This window comes from Ceratosolen solmsi, unplaced genomic scaffold (genome assembly GCF_000503995.2).
Source record: "Ceratosolen solmsi marchali unplaced genomic scaffold, CerSol_1.0 scaffold41, whole genome shotgun sequence".
In the NCBI taxonomy this organism is placed as follows: domain Eukaryota; kingdom Metazoa; phylum Arthropoda; class Insecta; order Hymenoptera; family Agaonidae; genus Ceratosolen; species Ceratosolen solmsi.
This window is the reverse complement of record NW_011948424.1, coordinates 4,813,897-4,835,059: the sequence shown is the minus strand read 5'-3', so window position 1 is coordinate 4,835,059 and position 21,163 is coordinate 4,813,897. Positions and strand designations below refer to the sequence as shown.

At 39.4% G+C, this 21,163-nt stretch overlaps 1 protein-coding gene across 1 annotated transcript in view; it reads right to left on the bottom strand.

Annotated features, from left to right (window-relative positions):
• Positions 1 to 1,681: 1,681 nt before the first annotated feature.
• Positions 1,682 to 21,163, bottom strand: part of pns (DENN domain containing pinstripe) — a 38,690-nt gene continuing 19,208 nt past the window's right edge. Inside the window, 20 exon segments of the mRNA XM_011500052.1 lie at positions 1,682 to 2,118; positions 2,223 to 2,433; positions 2,566 to 2,742; positions 3,159 to 3,471; positions 3,762 to 4,029; positions 4,353 to 4,575; positions 4,741 to 4,791; positions 6,801 to 6,908; positions 7,750 to 8,017; positions 8,381 to 8,558; positions 8,835 to 9,041; positions 9,164 to 9,375; positions 9,483 to 9,658; positions 9,731 to 9,921; positions 10,048 to 10,184; positions 10,293 to 10,764; positions 12,216 to 12,410; positions 13,239 to 13,331; positions 13,333 to 13,436; positions 14,969 to 15,078. Coding sequence (XP_011498354.1) covers positions 1,929 to 2,118; positions 2,223 to 2,433; positions 2,566 to 2,742; positions 3,159 to 3,471; positions 3,762 to 4,029; positions 4,353 to 4,575; positions 4,741 to 4,791; positions 6,801 to 6,908; positions 7,750 to 8,017; positions 8,381 to 8,558; positions 8,835 to 9,041; positions 9,164 to 9,375; positions 9,483 to 9,658; positions 9,731 to 9,921; positions 10,048 to 10,184; positions 10,293 to 10,764; positions 12,216 to 12,410; positions 13,239 to 13,331; positions 13,333 to 13,436; positions 14,969 to 15,078 — 3,884 coding nt within the window. The 3' untranslated portion in view covers positions 1,682 to 1,928.

Sequence of the window (21,163 nt, the reverse complement as noted above, 5' to 3'; positions counted from 1 at the left end):
AAAAACAATATTTGTCTAAATTATACATTAAAAATTGTATTCGTAAGTGAGAAAATGAATTACGAATGACGTTTGGAGTATATGAAAAAGTTATTACGTGAGAGTCGACCGATTTCACGACGAATTGTGAAATATTCGAGAGAATCCATAAGAATTATGCGATGTTTGGTCCGTGTGAGATAAAATATCGGGATAAAAAAACCCACGCATACATTCTTAATTCTACTACATTAAAACGAAGTGACATTATTACACTTGGACAAAAATTTACGTACAAAGTTTAAACTGTAAATGCACCATTTAATTAAATGAATTACTTAATGATACTTAATATCTACTCTTTGATAACTCAAAGGTAACTTACATTCTTAACATTAACTAATCTATAACAAACACAATCAAAGTTTCTTTTTTCGCTTGAAAATTTCACAGCATATTTAGAGAAGCTTTAAAATTTCGATTACAAATAGTTTAACCCAAGTCGTGATAGGCAACATCCAAGTAATGAAACAAAATTAGAAAAAGAAAGAAAGAAAGAAGAAATAGATGAAAAGAAAAAAAAAAAAAAAAAAAATTATCGTTTCAAGCATTTCAGAAATAAAATCAACGATTATTGGGTAAAGTATTGTGTAACGACAACGTCATCAATGATTTATCTACCTAATATGTACATCTGTTTAAAATATCTTTTCGTACGACCGGTCATGCCATACTCTATTAACAACAATAATCCATTATGCCTACTGAATCACTAATAAAAAACTAATATGATTGCTAGTCATGATAGTTGAATTTTTATAAAACAAGAGGATTACCCGCATCTTTGGTAGACAGTCATGTGTAAGTAAATTTATAAGTGTTTAATAAGACTCGAGCCATCGTCGTTGGCAAGATTATTATGAGAAAGTTTACTTTTATTAATTAATTTCTTTGGAATTAACATTTCACTTGCAGCATCCTCCTATCAACATTCGGCACTACTTTTTTCCTCTTTTTACACGATTCATTCTTCGCTTTATGAGTATGTCTTCAGGTTTTCAATCATCGAGACCGAAGCTTGGAAATTTTCAACACACGCTCGATCGGAGATTAAGCTATCGCAATCAAAAATTAAAATATCCAAGCTCCGCTCACGAACTTCGTTATTTCGCGAGTGTCCGCAAAAACAGATTGCATATTAAATAAATACGGCGCGTGCTAGTCAACTAGATGCAACCTCCGCCGACTCTTAACGAGAGCAGATGCTGAGAAAAGAGCCGTGCAAAAGCCATGCCAGGGTCGACGAGAGGCGACAATGCTTTCATCAAGGAGCCTAATATAAAATTCTCGTCATAGAGTTCTTTCTTTACTTTGCCGAAGAAAGTGAGTAAAATATCAAGTATTGCGGATCTGGTAAAATTTACATTATTGCTGGCTTCTCACGTGTCCAAATTTGTGGTAAAACAAATAATTCTATAACACTGACTTTCTAATTTAGCATCCGAATGGGGCTTCGTACTCATTACGAGGTAATTTAGACAACGCGTATCCATTGGTGAGAGATCCGTCCATTTTCCGGATTCAAGCTGCACGAAAAATGGCCCGCAAGGCCACGTGCGGCGCATTTCGATCATCACAATAACAACGCCATTAGACGAAATCGCTTGGATATCCGTAAGATTCCTGATGGCGGCGTGTATACGCGTATTGTCGCCATGGTCGACGTATCTCAGAGGGCAGATTAATTAATGGTACAAAACAAAATGAAAAAGGGACAAAAGTAAAGAGAAAAGAAAAAACGTTACGACGACGACGACGACGACGACGACGACGACGACGACGACGACGACGATACATTGGAAGCAGCTGCGAAGGGGACCTCTGTCGCATTTCCTCTCATCTCAATGTAAATCGACATTAGTTTAAGCCGATTGACGATCTGATCATCATCAGCATAAACTCGAGATTCCGTGAGTTAGACTTTTTTCGAGGACTATGTGAAAGCCACCGAGTGGCTCGAGAATTTGTACGAGAAAGCTCAGTAACGTCGGATTTCGCAAAAACGAAGTTTCTTCGTACATGTCGATGGTCGATCGGGTTTCGCTCATTGGACGTAACATTGGATGCAATAACTGCTCTCTGAAAGACCAAATATCGATTATTTTAAATTATATACAAGTATTGTATTAAACTTCTACGATAATTTCATGATCTTGTCAATGTGTGCACTATATATTAATTACCTCGTAGCCAAGCAGATAAACAGTTGGAATTTCCCGTCTTTGCCAAGGGTCTGGCTAAAAGTATTTATTTGATCGAGCAGGTGACAGTAGCATCTTAAAATGCCGAACTTCTGATTCCTTTCAATGTGTAATCGCTTGTCCCGATTGAGGCGCTGCGAGTACTCGTCCATTTCCTCCAACAATGTCATCTCAAAGTTTTCCTTCACTCGTACTGCCGGCCCAAAGCACATTCAATTCATTACTTACGAGTCACGTCCAGACGTTCATTATTATTGTTAATTAATTTTTTTTTTTTTTCATTATTAAAGTTTTAACGAAGGGAGCAAAACTATTTGCAACATACTTAAATAGTCCCAGACGTAGAAATTTCGGCCAAATATCCTCTGATTCTTGAAGCCGTAAAGAAAAATTTGCTCCAATGATGAAACGAGCCCCCCTTCGCCGCACAATAATGCCGTTAGCGAACCATCCTGGGGCTCCTTTCGATAATGGTACTTTACGATTCCATTTACAGCCTCGCCTAACATATCAAATTTTATGAATAACCATAAAGTACTCGTAGAAAAAGTATTAAAAATAACCTTTAACATTCTTTTTTTTATGCGCGTATTATTCCATTAGCGAAAGAGCTTTTATCATTGTGCAAAAAGTAATTTCATCAGGATCGATTGGTTTTAACGTAGAATTGCTTAATCATCCATCATAAGCGATAGTATTTATTATAGATTTTCAATTATCATTGACACTCGATCGATAATACGTTACGTATGCATTTTCCAATCGAAAGTCCGTAAGCTATATTTACTTACGAGGGGGATGGGGCTGGTGGTGGTGGTGGTGGTGGTGTGAGAGAGGGGCGAGATGGGGCGAGAGAATCAAATGAAAAAAAAAGATGAAAAAAAAGAAAAGAAAAAGAGAGACTGTGTAGGTGATTACCGAGCGCGTGCTTGAGCTCGTTGTGCGACAGGGTTGGTCGCCTGGGTATGCTCGGCGACCTGCACCTCGGTGGCGTCGAGCATGTCTCCACGAGCTCGTCGTTGTCGATGCTCTTGGGCACGATGGCCCCGACGAGGAGCCGCTCGGTCGAGCCGTCGTCGATACCCCGGCCAAGCCATCTCCCGCAGGGAAACTTGAACGTGTGGCCGGTTACCTCGTTGCGCACCACCACGTGCTCCACCATCCACTTGGGCGAGAGACCCGTGTTGTCGTGGCCGATGCGCAGCGTCGACAATACGCCCAGGTTCTTGTGCTACAATCATAAAGGACTGTTACATCATCTTCAACTGGCCCCATCGTCGACGTTTTTTTTTTTTTTTTTTTTTTTTTTTTTTTTTTTGCCGCTCGTTGCCTCGCCCATTCCTCTCATTAATGCTACGTGCGTCGGCAGGGGCTCGTCGTCGACGATGCTTTACAACGAGGCTGCGCACTATGCATTAGCCGTCGTCTAGTCGGGCTCGGTAATTATATAAACTCGGCTTCTCGTGTTATCGATAAAGTCTCTTCGATCGATGCTGGCAGCATTGATTATTATAAACTCACGTGAAAGACGAATTCTAATGCTCCCTTCGGTATCGTCACGGGATTCGTTTCGCAAAGTGTTCCGGATATGGCGATCCAACTGTTGGCCGTCGTCGTCGCCGCGCTCGCCTTCCTGCTGGGAAATATAATCACGCGGTACGGCAATTTCGTCATTGGATAGTTGTTCGTAAAGCAGAAATAGTCGACGGCAGTGAGGGTGAGGAGATGGTATAGGAATTGCTCCTTTTCCTCCTCGCACCTTAAGAAAGCTGACCTCTTGTACTGGCTCCTGCAAATAATTCATTCGGTATTATTTGGATCGGTTGAGTCATTGGTTGACGAGCGACTATTAATGGCCGACGAACAATTGCCGGTTCGACCATTGTCAGACGTACTTATTTATCAATGCTACGCTAAACGAATGGTTGATTTTTTCTTTTGGTTTTTTTTTTTTTTTTTTTTTTTTTTTGTTGCGCAATTAAAGGACAAATTGAGGGGCGCGGTGGATCTGTAAATTTGTGTAAACGAAACTTGGATTACCATAAAACTTGGACCAGCACCTCTGTGTCTCTGCAATTGGATGGGATGTGAGAAAGTCAAAAAGATAATTACCTGAGGAGAGCGGTGTTGGACAAAAGGGCTTTGAGATGCCTGTAGAGAAGCTTTTTCTCGAGGGAGAGTCTGACCCAGGCCCTCGCGTAGCCAATATGAGTTTTTATGTCGGTCATCGCCTGGACGTTTCTGATGTCGAAGATGAGAGAGTCGGGCAATGGCTTCAAGTGTTCCGGGCCTATGGAGCGACGTTCTCCGGTATTTGAGGGCGACTTGTGGCGCTGCTGTTGTTGCTGCTGCTGGTGCTGCTGATGCTGATTCTGATGCTGATTCTGATGCTGCTGTTGGTGGGGATGCTGATACTGATGCTGATACTGATGCTGATACTGCTGATGTTGCTGCTGGTGCTGCTGGTGATGCTGATTGTGGTGGCGATGATGTTGGTGCTCGGGTGGGCGGCTCGGCGACGTCTCCGTCTCCAGGGCGAGGTTCGACAAGTCTGGATAGATGAGCAAGGAGGATTGCGTATGAGAAGAAGACGCATTATGTTCTAGCTCGCTCGTTTTCCTCACCCCACCATATCTTTATCACTACATCAGATCTCGTTGGAAACAATTTGCGTGCAGAATCATCGAACTATCATAATTCACCCGAGGTTATTCAAGATTACAAGCAACGTGCATATATTAAGATGTAGATAGAGTAAACATGCATCTATGGAAAGAATTAGCAGATAACACCAGTAGCGTCGTAAATAATACTCGTTTGCATTTCAAAATCTTATTTCATTATGGTGGTCAATACTTTTCTATCGACTCCTTATCTACACTTGGCTCCCGTCGAAATCTAATAATCCTTCATTTTAACGTACCTCCATTCCTTTATTTTCCATGAGCGATGCAATAGCGACGGAATTCAAATGGATTTATCATAAAACAAATCTCTATTTACCGAAGGATGAAACGATAGAGTAGGTAGCGATATACTTTTATTAAGTAATTTGTTTAATTAATTTCAATGACAATCAGTCAACAATCAATAAAGTTTATTAAACTTTACAATTAGCAAATACACAAATCAATGTAGATAATCGATAAGATTCATTAGCATAAGTATATTATATATTTTTTATTCGTAAAAATCGTAAAGGCAATGCTTTTCAGAGACAATAAATATTTTATTTATAAGTTTTATTCGCGTCGTTTTATCATAGACTTTCGGAATCCTATAGATTACGAGTAAGCAAGTTAGTTAATTTTTGTAAGTTTAGTTTAGACATTATAAGTTCTCGATGTGATTAGTTAAATGCAAAATTCAAAGCTCAAACTCGTCAAATGGTGAGCAACGTTTGATAATAATATAGTTTCGTTAATTGTTTGACAATCTTAAAATTAGAAACATGCCTTTTTGACAAAGTTTTTCAACATTAGCCATCTCACTTTAATATTTAGCTGCAATACATTGTAATACAAGTAATTGTTAACATTATTTTTACATTATTGCAAGATTATACTTAATTATGAGACTTACAAATCTGTGTATAAATTTTTTACTTCTAATTCTACTCCGAAGGCCCATCTTGATGAGATTTAAGTAATGTAAAATTATTAATATAAATCAATTAAATAAGGTTGTAAGTTACAAATATACTATACGACAGATGTGTAGATGTAGAGCAATAAGTGTTAGAAGAATGTGTGTGTGTGTGTGTGTGAAAAAACAAAAAAAAAAAAAAACAAAAAAAAAACAAAAAAACAAAAAAACAAAAAATAAATAAATAAAATGGTACAGAGAGAAGGATAAAATCTTTCGCAAATATTTTTTAACGAATTTGCTAAATAACCATCTTGTATGAAATTTAAAAATTTTCCGCCCTCCCTTTATTGCAATGATCGGAGATTCATTACATTTGTTAAAGAATTGAAATTACTTCACGTCTGCCATTATGATAATTACAGCATATACAGTTTATAGAATATACAGTTTTATCTATCTAATAAATTTTAATTATACTCGCTACGAATAGTCATGTATTCAAGATATTTCCCTTCGTCAAAACAAACTTGTCAAACAAAATAATGGTTAAAAACAAAACAAGATAATGTTAGTTAGCAAGCGCAATTGCATATGATTGTTAGTAATTCGATATTTCTAGGGAGAAAAGATTGCACTTTTAACAAGCCAACCGTTGTAGTATACATACAATTATTAAGTATTATTAGGCTGGATTTAATAATTTGAATTAATATTTAAATTTTTTAACTAAGCCATATACTTGAATTAACGTTATAAACTTAAGAGGACGAATGTCGCGATTTTACGATCGTTACGGTCGTTTATTTACAATGAACATAATTAGCGATTCTACATTGAACGTTTAAATTCAGTTAAAGTGCATCTTTTTCCTATTTAGAAAAATTAGTGTTTGCGATACAATTATTCATCGGCATTATTCTCTACAGTCACACCCTTAAGCATTATTCTGCGAGGAACAGAGTTAAGTCTTACCGCTGATATTTTCCTTGAAATAAGAAGCTATTTCGTAAATGTTTTTGCTCTTTAAGGTAGAAACCAAGCGATCCGACAATCGAGACAACTTATTGGGCGTTTTCTTAGCTAATTACAACATAGAAATAACATAGACTGTAAAATTAATAAAAAAAAAAAAAAAAAAAAAAAAAAAAAGAAAAAAAAAAAATAATGTTCATGCGCTGTTAAAAAGCTTGACAAAAGTCGATACAACATTGATGCAAACATATATGGTGCTAAAGACAAAGTATTTTATCGTACATAAATAAGGGGGCGGGGTTTTAGAGAGAGAGAGAGAGAGAGACATGAAAACAAAGTGCAACACAATATGCTGTAGTAGAACTGCAATGGTATCGAAATATCAAAATACACGTGGAAAGGGGCTATCGATGTTATAAGCTTTAGTCGAATTTAACATAAATTTAGCATAAATTAGAGTACAATCAGCAATTGAATATCAGTAGCGCAACGAGTCAATGCACCAATGTCAAATAATAAATCTCGATTAATTAAATCTCTTAGCCAACAGTGTAAGAATGCAACGATATATATATATATATATATATATATATATATATATTACTACCATTACAGTTCTCGCTCGGATTTTTACAGATAACGACCGAGCAACTGGCATCGATCAATGCAGTGCTCGTCTTTACGACACGTAGCTTGACATAAATTTTGTAACTTAGGGTCATTGTCGACTGAAGAAACGTACAGTCAAGCCGCTTCCGAAGTACGCACCAAGCTAGCGCTGCGATCCAAATGTTATAGCAATTTTTAGTTAGTAAAGTGTGTCTCAAGTCCTCTAATACATTTCATAATTATTTACATGTTTTTATTACTTTCAACAAATGTTATGTTTGACGTAATGATAAGATGACAATGTCGTTCATTTAAGTTAAGAATAAGGTATTTAACAGACCAGGCGACAGGTAATTGGCATCGGCAGACTTGCCACTGCTGTCGTTGCACTCTTCGAGCTGTTGGTACATTACGAGGTGCGACCAGAGTCCGCTTTTCCCCTGCTTATTTTGCAAGCCGTGGCTCCAGACTCTTTCGAGCAGGTCGCAGAGACTGGCCACTAGGGTGTTCTCCTCCACGTCGGATAATGACTCGCCGCCGTGGCCTAAGGCCGCGGCCTCCGAGCCCATCTTCTCCACGAGCATTCGCTTGGTTTTCGCCTTACAGTCCTGCAAGCGTAATCTGATGCAACGAATGGGGCGACGATGCGGAAGGGGATTCGATACGCGAGTGTATCGCTCGCTTATCAAGATAGATGGCGAAATCAGTAAATTCGGCGTGACGCGAGAGCAATGTCGCAAAACCACTTGCCCTACCGAAACCATTCCGCCTATTTATTAAAATCCCCGACAATCGCATTCTAAAACAGCACAACACCACGCGATTCTTTATTCTTAATCTGCCGACTCTTTAGGCAATCGCTTCTTCTCTTTTCGTCTCTTCACCCCGCTCATCGCGCCTTCCCACCACCGTCACCCCTCCCCCATTCCCGAAACGGCCCACAGAATTTATCAATAATTGGTTCAAATTACTTTGAGTAAGGTTTCCACGAACGTCCAATTGGCTTGTGCGATAAGAGCTGGACTCATGTCGGCCGAGGAGAGCTTGGCCTGAGGTCGAGGCGACAACGTCTCTTGGACCGTTGCCGGCTTCCCATTAGATTCGAGCGACTTCATTTTGTACTTCCACTGCGTCTGCCCTCTCCTACTGCTGCATTCAAAATGAATAAATCACGCGTAAGTGACTGGCTTACGAGTCGCACGGTGCATAGACGCAACACAAACATCGATAATAATCATTGAACGGTTCTTACCGAAGCATACTGTACAAAGCGCAGCGGATGAACATAATAATAATAATAATAACAACAATATGTTAATAATGTTTTGTAAGGCAATTATTGTGCGATTGGTTATTTATATGTATGTTGGGCGATTGTTAGGGGGTGATTGTTACATTATGTGGCAATGGTAGAGATTGTTTTACCTTTGGGTCGGCTCTTTATTTAAAGCGACGTTATCTAATAAAGGAAAGCTGCGAAAGTAAGCTGCTCGGTGAGGTATGACTTCCGTAGGTGGATTAACTTCAAAGTCCACGTTGTTAAGCCTCTGCTCGATAACGGTTTGCGTTTCCGGTACGGTGGTGCAAATTTCGTAACGAGTCGATCGAACGATACCTTCGCCCACTCGTTTCCTATTGACATGACAATTGACATGACAATTGACAATTGACAATTTGGCGGATGGCTAAGGCTTTGCGACAGATGATAAGATTGATAGATTAAGAAAGAACCGCGATGGCCTTTCTCTACTCACTTTAATTGCCCGACTCTCTTGTCGAATAATTTTATGCTGGAATCGAGCTCGTTCCACATCGACATGACTTTGCTATCAACGAGGGAGGCAAACATTTGCGTCTCGATGAAACGCGATAAGAATGGCAAGTGATGAGCTGGCTGTTCGGAAAGGAACGTTGCTTTATCAAATAAGTGCATACTGTCACGATTATTTAGCCACTCGTCCTTGTCCTGAAAGCATAATGTTTGGTCGTTTGGTTAATAATGGGGGCCGATGGGAATAGGCAGAAGCTTCGTAGATTACAACGAGCACACCTTGCCACACCTTGTCACCTTACCTGACTCGGCTGGATAATGAAATGCTCGTAGCTGGAGAACAATTGGACAAAGCGATTTAAAAATATTTCCCTTATCGCATTGTTGAAGACCAATGTCTCTTGATACTCCTCTTGATTCGTCAGTACTTTGCCTTTGGGCGGATTTTCGATCGACTCGATGTCCTCTACCTCCACGCCTGAAACACAATCGCATAGCCGAGCGTTTATTTAATTAACCTTGTTTATTTATTTAACAATTAATGACTTACCCGTTCTTTTAACGCTCTCGAGGATCCTCTGGATCGCGTCGGATTGTGGAATCGAATCTGATCTATCCCAATCCAGTATGTCGTGCAGCGAGTGCTTCCTCTTTGGATAATAAAATCCCGATCCAGGAAGAGTCAGGCTGCTCGTCATTATGTCACCGCCGTTCAAGTAGTTGGCAAAGATATTATCAGTCCTACGCAAACAACACACGTCACATCGTCGTCCTACTACGCAAAAGCTTAGCGAATTCGCTAAATCGCTAAATCGCTAAATCGCTAAATCGTTATCTCAGACTAACAACGTTTCGTTAATTACTAACTTTTCTAAATACGGAACTTTGTACTTGTGCAAATAGGTTCTAATTTCATCTACGAACTGCATCTTATGCGGGAACACTGGCAATTCTTCGGGAAACTGGCTACTCTGCTTATCGATGTCCACGTAGCACAGATTAGCCTGAAAAGTCATATTATAGGAGAGGGCTGAAAATGCCGTAAGCTCGGGCTCGCCGAGTACGCGATCATAAACGTCCGGTTGATCGATAAGTCGACCTTGGCCACCCACCTCGCTGGCAATTTTCAGGAGGCCGGTGTCGTTGTGCGCGTGCAGGCCCATGATGAAGGGCACGGGAGCGTCGAGAAAATGATAGAGACTCGCGGGCAGAATGGGCACGTAGACGTGCTGCCAGGAGTAGGGGAAGAGCAGGGCGGTGATGCACTCGGACACGACCATGAGCTTGTGAAAGTCCGCGCTGCGGATGAGCACTTGGTTCTCGAGCAGGACGCAGGTGAAGAGCTGTATGACGCAGTCGATGCCCAGCCAGCCGAACACGTCCTTGAGGGAGTAGTCGAGGAGGGGCAGCTCCTGGCTTAGCTGGGGCTGGTGGATGACGAGCTCGAGGGGCGACTTGGCCGGCTCCTCGTTCGGCACGTAGAACTTGAGGGACTTGCCCGGGAGAGGTGTCGGCACATTGTACAGCAGGTTATAGACGTAGGATTCGAGGCTGAAGCCAGGCCCGGGATGACGAGGAACGCATCTGCGAGTGAATTGCATTATTTTTTATTAGTCTAGCCGTTCTCTCCTCCTTAATCTCTTATTATCCGAGGCTTTACGACCACCCTGAATCCTCGTCAGTGGCCATTGATTATAAATTGTCGAATATGCGAGGGCATCTCGTAGTCGATTGCACACATTGTTTCTCCTTTTTCATCCCTCAATATCCCACCCCCAATATCGAGCGATACCGAAGTTTGTACCCGGTGCAAAATTGATTGCTTGCTACATAGTTGAAACGGATGTGGTGGAGGTATATTACGGGATGTCGAGAGCACGCGTGCGTATACGGAATTTTACATATTTGTTTGCGAAGGAAGAATTTGCCTGCAATGGTGAGTTAATGTGAATCGTGTGTAGACATTAATTATTCCCAGGATTATATATATATATATATATATATATATATGTATATATATATGTATAAGGCAGTGTGGTAATTAAGGATATTTTTTAGGATTAGCGGACGTTTGTTTATGTCGAGCGGTTTTTGGTAAATTTAACGTCGTTAAATAAGAAAAAAAAAAAAAATAAATAAATAAATGAAAAAAAAAAAAACGACCAGGCAGACGGATTCATATGTTATTAAAAATTTTGTTTTTATTTGTGCGGTTATCGTAAAAAATTTTATCATTTACCATGAAACGCAAAACTTTGCCAATTATAATGTTAACGATCGTTATCGATATCGTATGCGTTCAACATTATTACGATACTTTATCTTAAACAATGCATGGAATTTCCAAAGTTATATAAGCAGAATTAAAAAATAGAATATTCCCAAAATGCATTGAGACATAATTTACTTGATAAGCGCGGCTTTACGATTAAACCTGTGCTTTGAAACCATCATTTACATTTATTAATTAACTTTTATTTTTTTTTTTTTTTTTTTTTTTTTTTTTTTTCTAATAGAATTTCCACGAGCTAATTATACAATTGCTTGATTAATAATTAATTGAATAACCAACGAATAATATAATTAAGAGGCGAGTCATAAGTCTGTAATTATAGAAGCTCCTTCCTCGCATTCTATATTTTCAATATCAGCACACTTATGTGACAAGTTGAGCTTGAAATAAGAGGAGGATGCGAGCAAATAAGCTCGGATGAATATTATAAAAATACGCAAGAGTGGCGTTCTTACCCAAACAAAGTAACGAATGCCATTTAAACAAATACAAAATGCCATGAGTAGTTGGGGGAGAAAAAAGTCCAAGTCACGAATAATGAATCGATTGAATAATGGAAAGTACGGTTTGTTTAAACGGGAGCGGGACAAAACTAAATTCCAACGATATAACGATTACGTTATATCGACAGACGTTACAACGTTCGCCAACAGTTATCAACAATTTAAAGTATTACTTTGGCGAAGAGTGATGCAAAAACTCGGGCCATTATAAAAATGAATAATTATCAATGCATACTCACTTATACAGATTTGTTAGGAACATCTTGGCAGCATAGAGGTACGGCTGCTGACAAATGAGCGATATCGATTTAGTAACTAAAAGTTTATCTTTGGTCGAGTCGTAGTAGGCTAAAGCGGCCGCGGCAGAGTGCGACGCTAATTTAAAATGCCTAGGTAACGATCTGGTATTGTGTCCATCTTGTCCTTTGCGTGGCCTAAAAAGTAAACATCTTTAATTTCTGTCACGTGATTTTTTTTTTGCACTTGGCAAGCTACAATCGACTTATTTAATAAAATTATCGACTTACGGTCTAAACTTTCACGATTACTTGAGACTCAACCTTATTTATATAATTAACGAGTACGAGTGTAAAGAGCAGCGATAAAAAATTAACTGCAAACACGTACGAAAAGAAAAAGAAAAAAAGGAAAAGAAAGAAAAAAAAAAAAGAAAAAAAAAAGGGAAATCTTTGCATGTTTTCATGTTATGCAAAACGTTTTATTTATTAAAATCAAGACTAAAGCGAACGCTACGATGAATTTCAATTGCCTGAAAGGTAGAAAATGCAGTTCGCGTATTATTATTATTATTATTATTATTGTTATTATTATTATTATTATTATTATTATTATTGTTATTGTTATTATTATTATTATTATTATTCGAGTATTATATTCGTATCTCAATCGAGGAATCCAATGAAAGTGTGAAATCGGCGTCAGCGAGCAAGTGCAAAAATACGCATTTGCTCGTATCGCGATATAAGTCGTTCATTAATATAATATATCAAATAATGTCGCCGAACGGTTGAAGCGATCGTTAAGGATCGGATTGACGGTGGTTTTGCGACGATCGTAATGTTTATTAATCAAATACGCGTCTAAATAGCCGTTAGATTATTAACGAATGCAAAAATAAAAGGAGGGACATTTTATGGATAATCGAGCAAATTACAGGCAAAAAGGTGCTGCTACTCGACATAAATAAATTGAGAGAGAAAAAAAAAACAAAAAAACAAAAAAAAAAATTATATGAAACTCACTGGGGTGGTGTGCCGTTTTGGCCGCTGCTCAGCTCCGTGATGAACATCGCCTGGAGAGTCTGCATGGCCGCGCAAATCTTACGGTTACGGCAAGCCATAAGTCCTGTGGCCGTCCTCTTTCGTCAGGACGAACGAATGGAAGCTCGGCTCGACCGAGTGCTTCTGCGTGCGGAAGCGCAAACCGCTGGGCAGGCAGAGCTACGATGACGTACGGTCAAGCATAAATCGTCTGGTCTTAGTGCGCCATTTATTTTGCGCTAATAGGCCGTCTGGGTGTGATTTTCATCGGTGAGATGTCGTGGTTTCCGTAAAAGCTTAAGCAAGTTGATTCGGGACCTCGTATCCGAGCTTAAAACCATATTGCCTCCCTCACCCATCCATTATCCCGATTGATTGGATTCCCTTTTGGCATATTACGTATGGCTAAGGGATCATCGCGATAAGAGGAGAGGCGACGATATCCGATCGGACGGGTATTCGGTTGTGAAATGCGATATCGAAAGTCGAATTTTAAGGGGAGTAGCGAAATTGGAATGGGATGTTGGATTTCTCGATTATTATAATGCACATTACTGACTCGTCCATTATAAAAGTGCAAAAACTTCGCGAGGGAATTTGCAATGTTGCTTGGAAGGATGAGGGCGAGAGAGGTTTCCGCGAGGTCGTTAAAATACAGATATTAAAAGTGTATTTATAGAAAGATGATTGAAAAACGGTATTCAACTTTGGAAAAATTAAGCGAATAAAGTGGCGGCGCCAACAAAAAATAAGAAGATATTAAAATTATCCATAGTCGGGCGGGTGGGAGGGGGAGGGGGAAGGGTTGTTGTTGTTGTTGTTGTTGTTGTTTTTTTTTAAATTACTCGTCATCGACGTTCTCGTCGCAAGTTTTGAACCTATAAGTGACCGCGATGGATCAAGACAAAGTCAATGGAGGCTGCAAGCTACTTTAGAGCAGCTCCACACTCTTCGGAAAAAACATAACTTTTTGCAATGCCGGAGATGCGCTACGAGCGAGATACGCGCACCCAGCAGCCAATTTATTGGCTTGGCTCGGCACGATTTTATTCCTAATTTTTCAAATAATGAAATCCGCGATACGACCGATACGCACCTCGGCTTGATCCTAGGATCGACGATAAAAAGATAGGTGTTTGTCGATCTCGCACGGGCACGAGGATGGGCGAGTCCGTTCTCGGCGACCAAGAAACCGCCGAGCGCTTTTTCCAGACACAATGAATTCGGGAAGCCAATGACTTGCTATAAATCTGACAAAGCACCGACTATTCTTGGGCGACATTTTTCACAAATCAGTTAAGGAAAATGGCGTTAATAAGATTTATTTGGACCGAGATACGAGATACGAGAGCGAGATAGTAAATGGAATCGTAAAACGAATGGGATTAATCGTAGCTATCGATGGGGGCTTGCAGACGTAAAAAGAGAAGCCTATTGGAGGTGGCCACTATTTCTGCGCGCGTCCCTGCTTAATTAATCGGGTCTGGCGGAAGTCAAGGAGCCGAGTGTATTATTTCGGGCTGTGGGAGAGGGCGGTAGGATGGGAACGGTGATGGCGATGGTGAGGGGCGGGGGCGGGAGGGAGGGAGGGAGGGAGGGAATGATGAGTCACGGTTACGGGGGCTGCCTAGTCCGCGGGTGGGGCTTTACGTATCAACAGCTGATCGATACGAGGAGTGGGGTGGGGAGGGGGGGGGGGGGGGATAACTCACCATGCAGACCGCGTGCTCGTCGAAGGAATTCCATGGCACGGCTTCCGGGTAGTGGCCGAGTACTTTGCTCTTGTAGGCTCGGTCCAGCGGCGTGCACTGCAGCGAGTCACCTGCGAACATTCACGGGAGGTGTTTGCATTAGTATTGGTCACTGGAAGTCGTATAATTAAGACGGGCGGGGTGGGAGGTGTAGGGCACGAAGCTCGAAGAAACGGCGAAGGAGTCGCGCGGATATCCGTCTCCGAGAGGTTGGCGCCGGCTCTTGATAGTAGCCCGGGGGGTGGGCCGAAATTTGAATCGCGGCCCCATTTGCAAATTTGTCATTGAATTGCGACCGCGTCGCACGCGCGCTACGATCGCACGTCGTCGTAGGGTTTTCTCGAGTAACGTATGCTGGCACGCTGCCAGGCTAGTTCTTCCACACACGCACACACACACACACACACACACGCACACACACACACACACACACACACATACGCGCGCGCGCGCGCGCATCCCCCCTCCCTCGCCCGTTCCCACCGCGTCGCCCCATCATCGGCGGTAGCCCAAACTCTGACTTGCCAGACTTTTGCCAACCTCTCCCCCTTCCGTCTGGAGCACGTTGTTCGCTTTATCGCAACTGTTTCTGGCACGTGTCATTGGTACTCGGTGCCACCGCTGCTGCCACCGCTGCTGCCACCGCTGCTGCCACCGCTGCTACATAGCCGGAGCCTATAAATGACTGGGATTTTACGTTTGCAAGTACTCTTGCGGTCGAGAGGCCCACCGATATCGGGTGATTGTCGCGTCGTTTCTTCTTTATACGCACGAGTGAGTCGAGCGCCTTTAATCAATGGATAATAAAGGCGTTGAAAGCTGACGATTAATGATTATTCCAGTTAGAGTTCATAGGTATATTATCGAGTGTAATTAGTTTATAAGATTGCGTAATTTCGTCGTTAATGGAACTCGTACTTGCAGTCGTGATTTGTTTGTGTTGATTTCTTCAGGGCACGATTAATTGCGAAGTTTCGATGTACGTTGATTCGTGAGTGTGAAAATAATCGATCCAGTGAATTACTCTGCTAAGTTGAATTGTAATTGATATTTTGAGGATATCACAAATTCTGAATAGATATGAAATTTTATGATTATTTAACTTGTAATGATACAAATAACAATAATAATAATAATAATAATAATAATAATAATAATAATAATGACTATGATTATGTTTCCTACAATGGATTTGTTATATATTTGTCCATATTTGTGTATTTCGTTTTTAATAGGATTTATTATTCGAAAAGTTGACGGTGAATTTTCGATACGAATGTATGCTTACAGAATCATCAACAATTATCGATAAAGTTTTTTTTTCAATGTAATCACTCGTAAGTCCAGTTAATATTTCCTACACTCGATCACTAATACGGCAATGGCTTTTAAAAACATTGCACTAATAGTTGAGAAGTATGGTGTCTAAAATTAGAAATTGTAAATCAAATTGATGAAAATATGTGACTTGCTAATTGCACAAGTTGTTCTTTTATAAAGACCAGGGATTAATTAATCATTATGGCATTATAAAAGTACCAAGTAATTTCATTTTGAGAAGAAAATATTTAAGAGCTTAATAAAATAAAACTTTTTTTTTGTGCGACGATTATAGCCAATTGTTTAATTAATATAATAAGAATATTATATTGGCAATTGTGTAGGTAAGATAAATATAAAAATTAAAAATTCTTTAGCAAAGATATCGTGGAATCATTAAGAATTTAATATATTTTATTGGATATTCATATTAGCGCGGACAAAATAACTCATTAAATACTCTTTAAATCAATATTATTATTTCTTAATCACTCTATTTTCGCTTAATACTAGACACGTTATATAAATGTCGCGAGTGTTTTGTCTTTCTTTTTTTTTTCTTCTTCTTTTTTTTCCATTACCTATCATCAGTGTAGGAGTTCCGAGGAAACGATACGTATATTAAAACATCGATCGAACGACCGTTTAAAATCTTTATTCTACAAATTACTTATACAAAACCAGGGCATTAAAATTAAAATGGCTTGCAATTCACATCTTATTTCGTATGAATAAATATCATTAATTGCTTTTATTTTCATTGCGATTAATGACAGTGAAGACTCGAGTGTTTTCAAATAACTCTGAAAATGTAAAACCATCGTGAACATTTTTGGCTAACAAAATTCCTTATTCGTTCGAAGAAAAAGATTAGTTGCCAAATATCTAAGAAATTTTTTATAACGATTGTGGTTGGAATAGATGCAGCTACATGGTAAGGATATAAAAAAATTTTCAATACTCAATCTGCTTAAATCGTGCGATATTCAAAATTCCCATAATAATTTATGCCAATCTTTTACTTAATCACATTTAGCAGTTTTGCAAATACGCGACTAAACAACGACTAAACGATTCCTTACAATACACAATTCGTCATCGTTTCAAATCTTTAAGCCTACCGAGATTTGTAACAATACATAGCCTTTCTAGGGATGCCTAAACGCTAATATTTGAAACTTATCGATGTCATGATATTAAAAATTTTAATTCAAGAAAAAATAGAGCGATGTACCGATTGTTGAAGACACACGAAAGCAAAGGAAACGAACCAAGCCAGAAAAAAGGAAAGAAGAAAAAATTGGAGCGGGAGGGGGGTGGGGGGGGGGATGGGTGGAATGACAAATACCGTACAATATAGAAAACATAATTCTCACTTTGCGGCGAGTCATACGCTATACAATTGATGTTTACGTTGGAAAAACCGTTTTAGATTCATACAAGTTACTTGAGACACGAGACGAGTTATCCGACGCCCTCAGGCATCGCTCTATCCCCACAAGGAACACGGTCCGATATTCTTATCCGGATCCGCTTAGAGGTTTATTGAAATAGTGCACGAGCAGCATTCGCGATCCATCCCCGATAAGTCTCGTCGTTTCCAGGGATTGCTGCGCACTAGAGTATTGTGGATTATTCGCGAGCGAATCCTTCCATCCACGGCACACTCTGTGCAAACTTGATTAGGCTCTTCCTCGACACCACCTGTCTCCTCCTCCCCGTACCGCGTGCCCTTTTTCTTTTCTTTTCTCTTTTTTTTTTTTCTTCTTTTTTTTCCTTTTTTACTCTTACTCGGTTAATCAAAGGAGTAGTCACAGCTCGCACATCGCTCAATTTTCATTGTCCTCTCTAATCCAGCGCGAAATAATATCGAATTGCTTAGGAAAGTGAACGAGACTCGACGCAACAATAATTACAATAATATCTACTGCTCTTTTGACGTACTACGCTCTGGTTTCGCTCGCTCCTACTAGGCCAAACCTACTTTCAAACATTTAGAGAAAGTCGCGTTTGATAAGCCCGCCATTGCTGATTCTTATCTAGCGTATTTGCCATACCGTAAATAACGCACACACATAAAATTGTTACGAAAGTAAGCTACTTCTATTATCCTTCGTCCATTTATAAATTAGCCATATCTGTGCATAATAATTATAGGGTATTAAGTATAAGTATACGAAGGCGCGTAACAATAGTTTAGATATTAATAAATAGGCCGATAGTAGTCGATTTTACCAATGTAAATGGTGAAGGATTTGAAATGCCGTAAATAGTTAATGAATTACATCGATCTACATCTAAACTATCCAATTTGAAAGTAGCTTTTTCCCTCTTTTTTTTTTCTTTTTTCTCTCTCTCTCTCTCTTTTTTTTACATTTAAGCATTTAATACCGAGATTACACTATTTGACTTGGTAACGCGATTACCAACCTCATTATAAGCTTACTTTCGCTCCCGATAATTACAAGTTAAACAGAATTCTCGTGTTTTTGCAGTGCCACAGTCTCTCTCTCTCTCTCTCTCTCTCTCTCTCTCTCTCTCTCGACATTCAAAAATTCTCAAAGCCTACGTCTGTCTATCGCCTACGCGAGCTTCCCATCCGCTAATCTCTAATCGTTCGTTCCATATATGCTTTATTAACTTTTGTCGAAGCTATAAAACGATTGGCGCGTGCAGCAGCGCATAAACGCCGTGAATTGTTTTGACCTTTTATCGACTCGGGGCCTAATGATAAAGTTGCCTTCTTATTTGGTCTGTTGTTGTGAGAAATAAATGGTTGGTTGTTTGTATAATCCATTTACATTTATGTCCAAGAGTACGTTTGCTCGAGCTGCTTGGATGCTGTAGGGCTGAAAATTATGGTATTTTCTCTCTCTCTCTCTCTCTCTCTCTCGTCAAAATTGATTTTATCCGCAGGGAATGACAGTCAAAAATATTTTTCCTCCTATTGAAGTATCGTCGAGTGTAGAGTGGAGTAAGAGAACTTTGATTGTCGCTGTAATATTTATAGTTTGACGGAAATTATTATACGACATTACACGTGCACTATGAACCGGCGTAAATGGACAGATTAATTTCATTGTCGATTAAGCAACGATTATAAGCAAATGTATAATAATAATTACTCTTTAAAAAGAAAATTTTTTATTTTTTTTTTATTTTATTTTTTAGTTTTGTTTTATATTGTTACAGGTATCCTGTATTTATTCTTTAATGTATAAAGTGCGTTGAGATGCAACTAAGTAACTAAATTATAATAACATTTTTTTTTTTTTTTTTAATACCAATGCTAAACCAATTTAATGGAGCGACTTTTGCCCACAGATAAACAGCCCGAAAGGGACTTCAAAAATATCTCGTAGAGCATAAAATTTCGCGTAGAAAAGTTTTATCTATCGCTTATGTAAGTCATTCGAGGAATATTTGTAGTACTCTTATAAATTTGAATATTATAGAATAATATGGAATAAGATGTAATAATATAGTAGTTTTAACAAAGAAAGTTTAAAGTATTTCATTTATAATAATGATAATTTTAATACGACGATAGTAATAAGCAGAATAGTAAGAAGGACGACGATGTCGACAATGCCAATGCGTGATCAATGATAATAATACGAAATATTTAAAGGCACAGATTTAAAATCACAAATTGCGTGCACGCGCAATCGTAAACAAAAATATTATCGTAGGAAAGTGACATGTGCGCACATTATATACGTCGTGTGAAAGATTAATTATTTTGGCGGACTATTTACGTGAAAAGGAAAAAGATGGGAAGGGTTGATCGTGGTGCCGAAGCTCGTCACGAAGCAACGGCGGATTTTAATCTCGAATCTTAATTATACAAAAGCAAACAATCTACGGGTCAATCTCCGCTCCGAAATAGCCTTCTTCTGAAATTGCCTAGATAACTCTACACGAATCTAGCGAAACTTTCGTATATTCATAAAGCGTGGCCTTACAAATGCCAATAGACGACCGAGAATGAATGGGACGCTTATGTTGTGCTATAACAACCCTCTCTTCGCTTCTCTTCTGAATTGAATGAAAATAAGAGGAAAGAAACACCGGCGTTGCGCGAATAGGAATTCCATAAATTAAGAATTCGACTTTGACGTGCAGTTATTATATTAATAGGAGGAGAGGTAAAAGAAGAAATAATAGAGAATTGTAAAGTTACTTTTATTTTAATCGACGACATAATTGCTTTTTACGACGAAATATCCGTGAATTCTGTTAAAATTCCATAAGACAACTCGATCAACAATAATGCAGCTTCTCATCATCATTATTCCAACTGATTTTATTTTAAATACACTTGTCGTTCTAACGAGAGGGCCGATTATATCGCGTAATATCATAAGGAAAACTATTAAACGCAATCGATCGAGCGACTCTTTACTATCGTCTTTTTTGGAAATAATTAGCATCGTAGAGGGGGACAGTTTAGACGCGTCTAAAGTGTCCGTAGTGCGAGGGTAAAGCATCTAGTGCACAGTTGCATATGGCTTATCATCCCGAGTTTCAACTACCAAAGCTTCATTAATCGGTAATTTGGTTGCGAGTTGACGCGCAGTCGGCATTGCCTGAAAAAGTCAGCGCTGCAATTTCACTTAACAATACGGCCCGACTTTCCTCGCTCGGAGCAGTTTTCCTTAAAGCCTATTATCGAGCGCTGAAAAATGCCAAGCTAAATATTACAAGAAGTATCCGGAGGGCCGTCGAGAGCAGATTGGAGTGCAGTTTGGATATCCATCCGACCTCGTACTCGAGAAGGGAAGGAAATGAAGAAGAAGAAGAAGAAGAAGTAGAAGAAAAAAGCGGACACTCTTT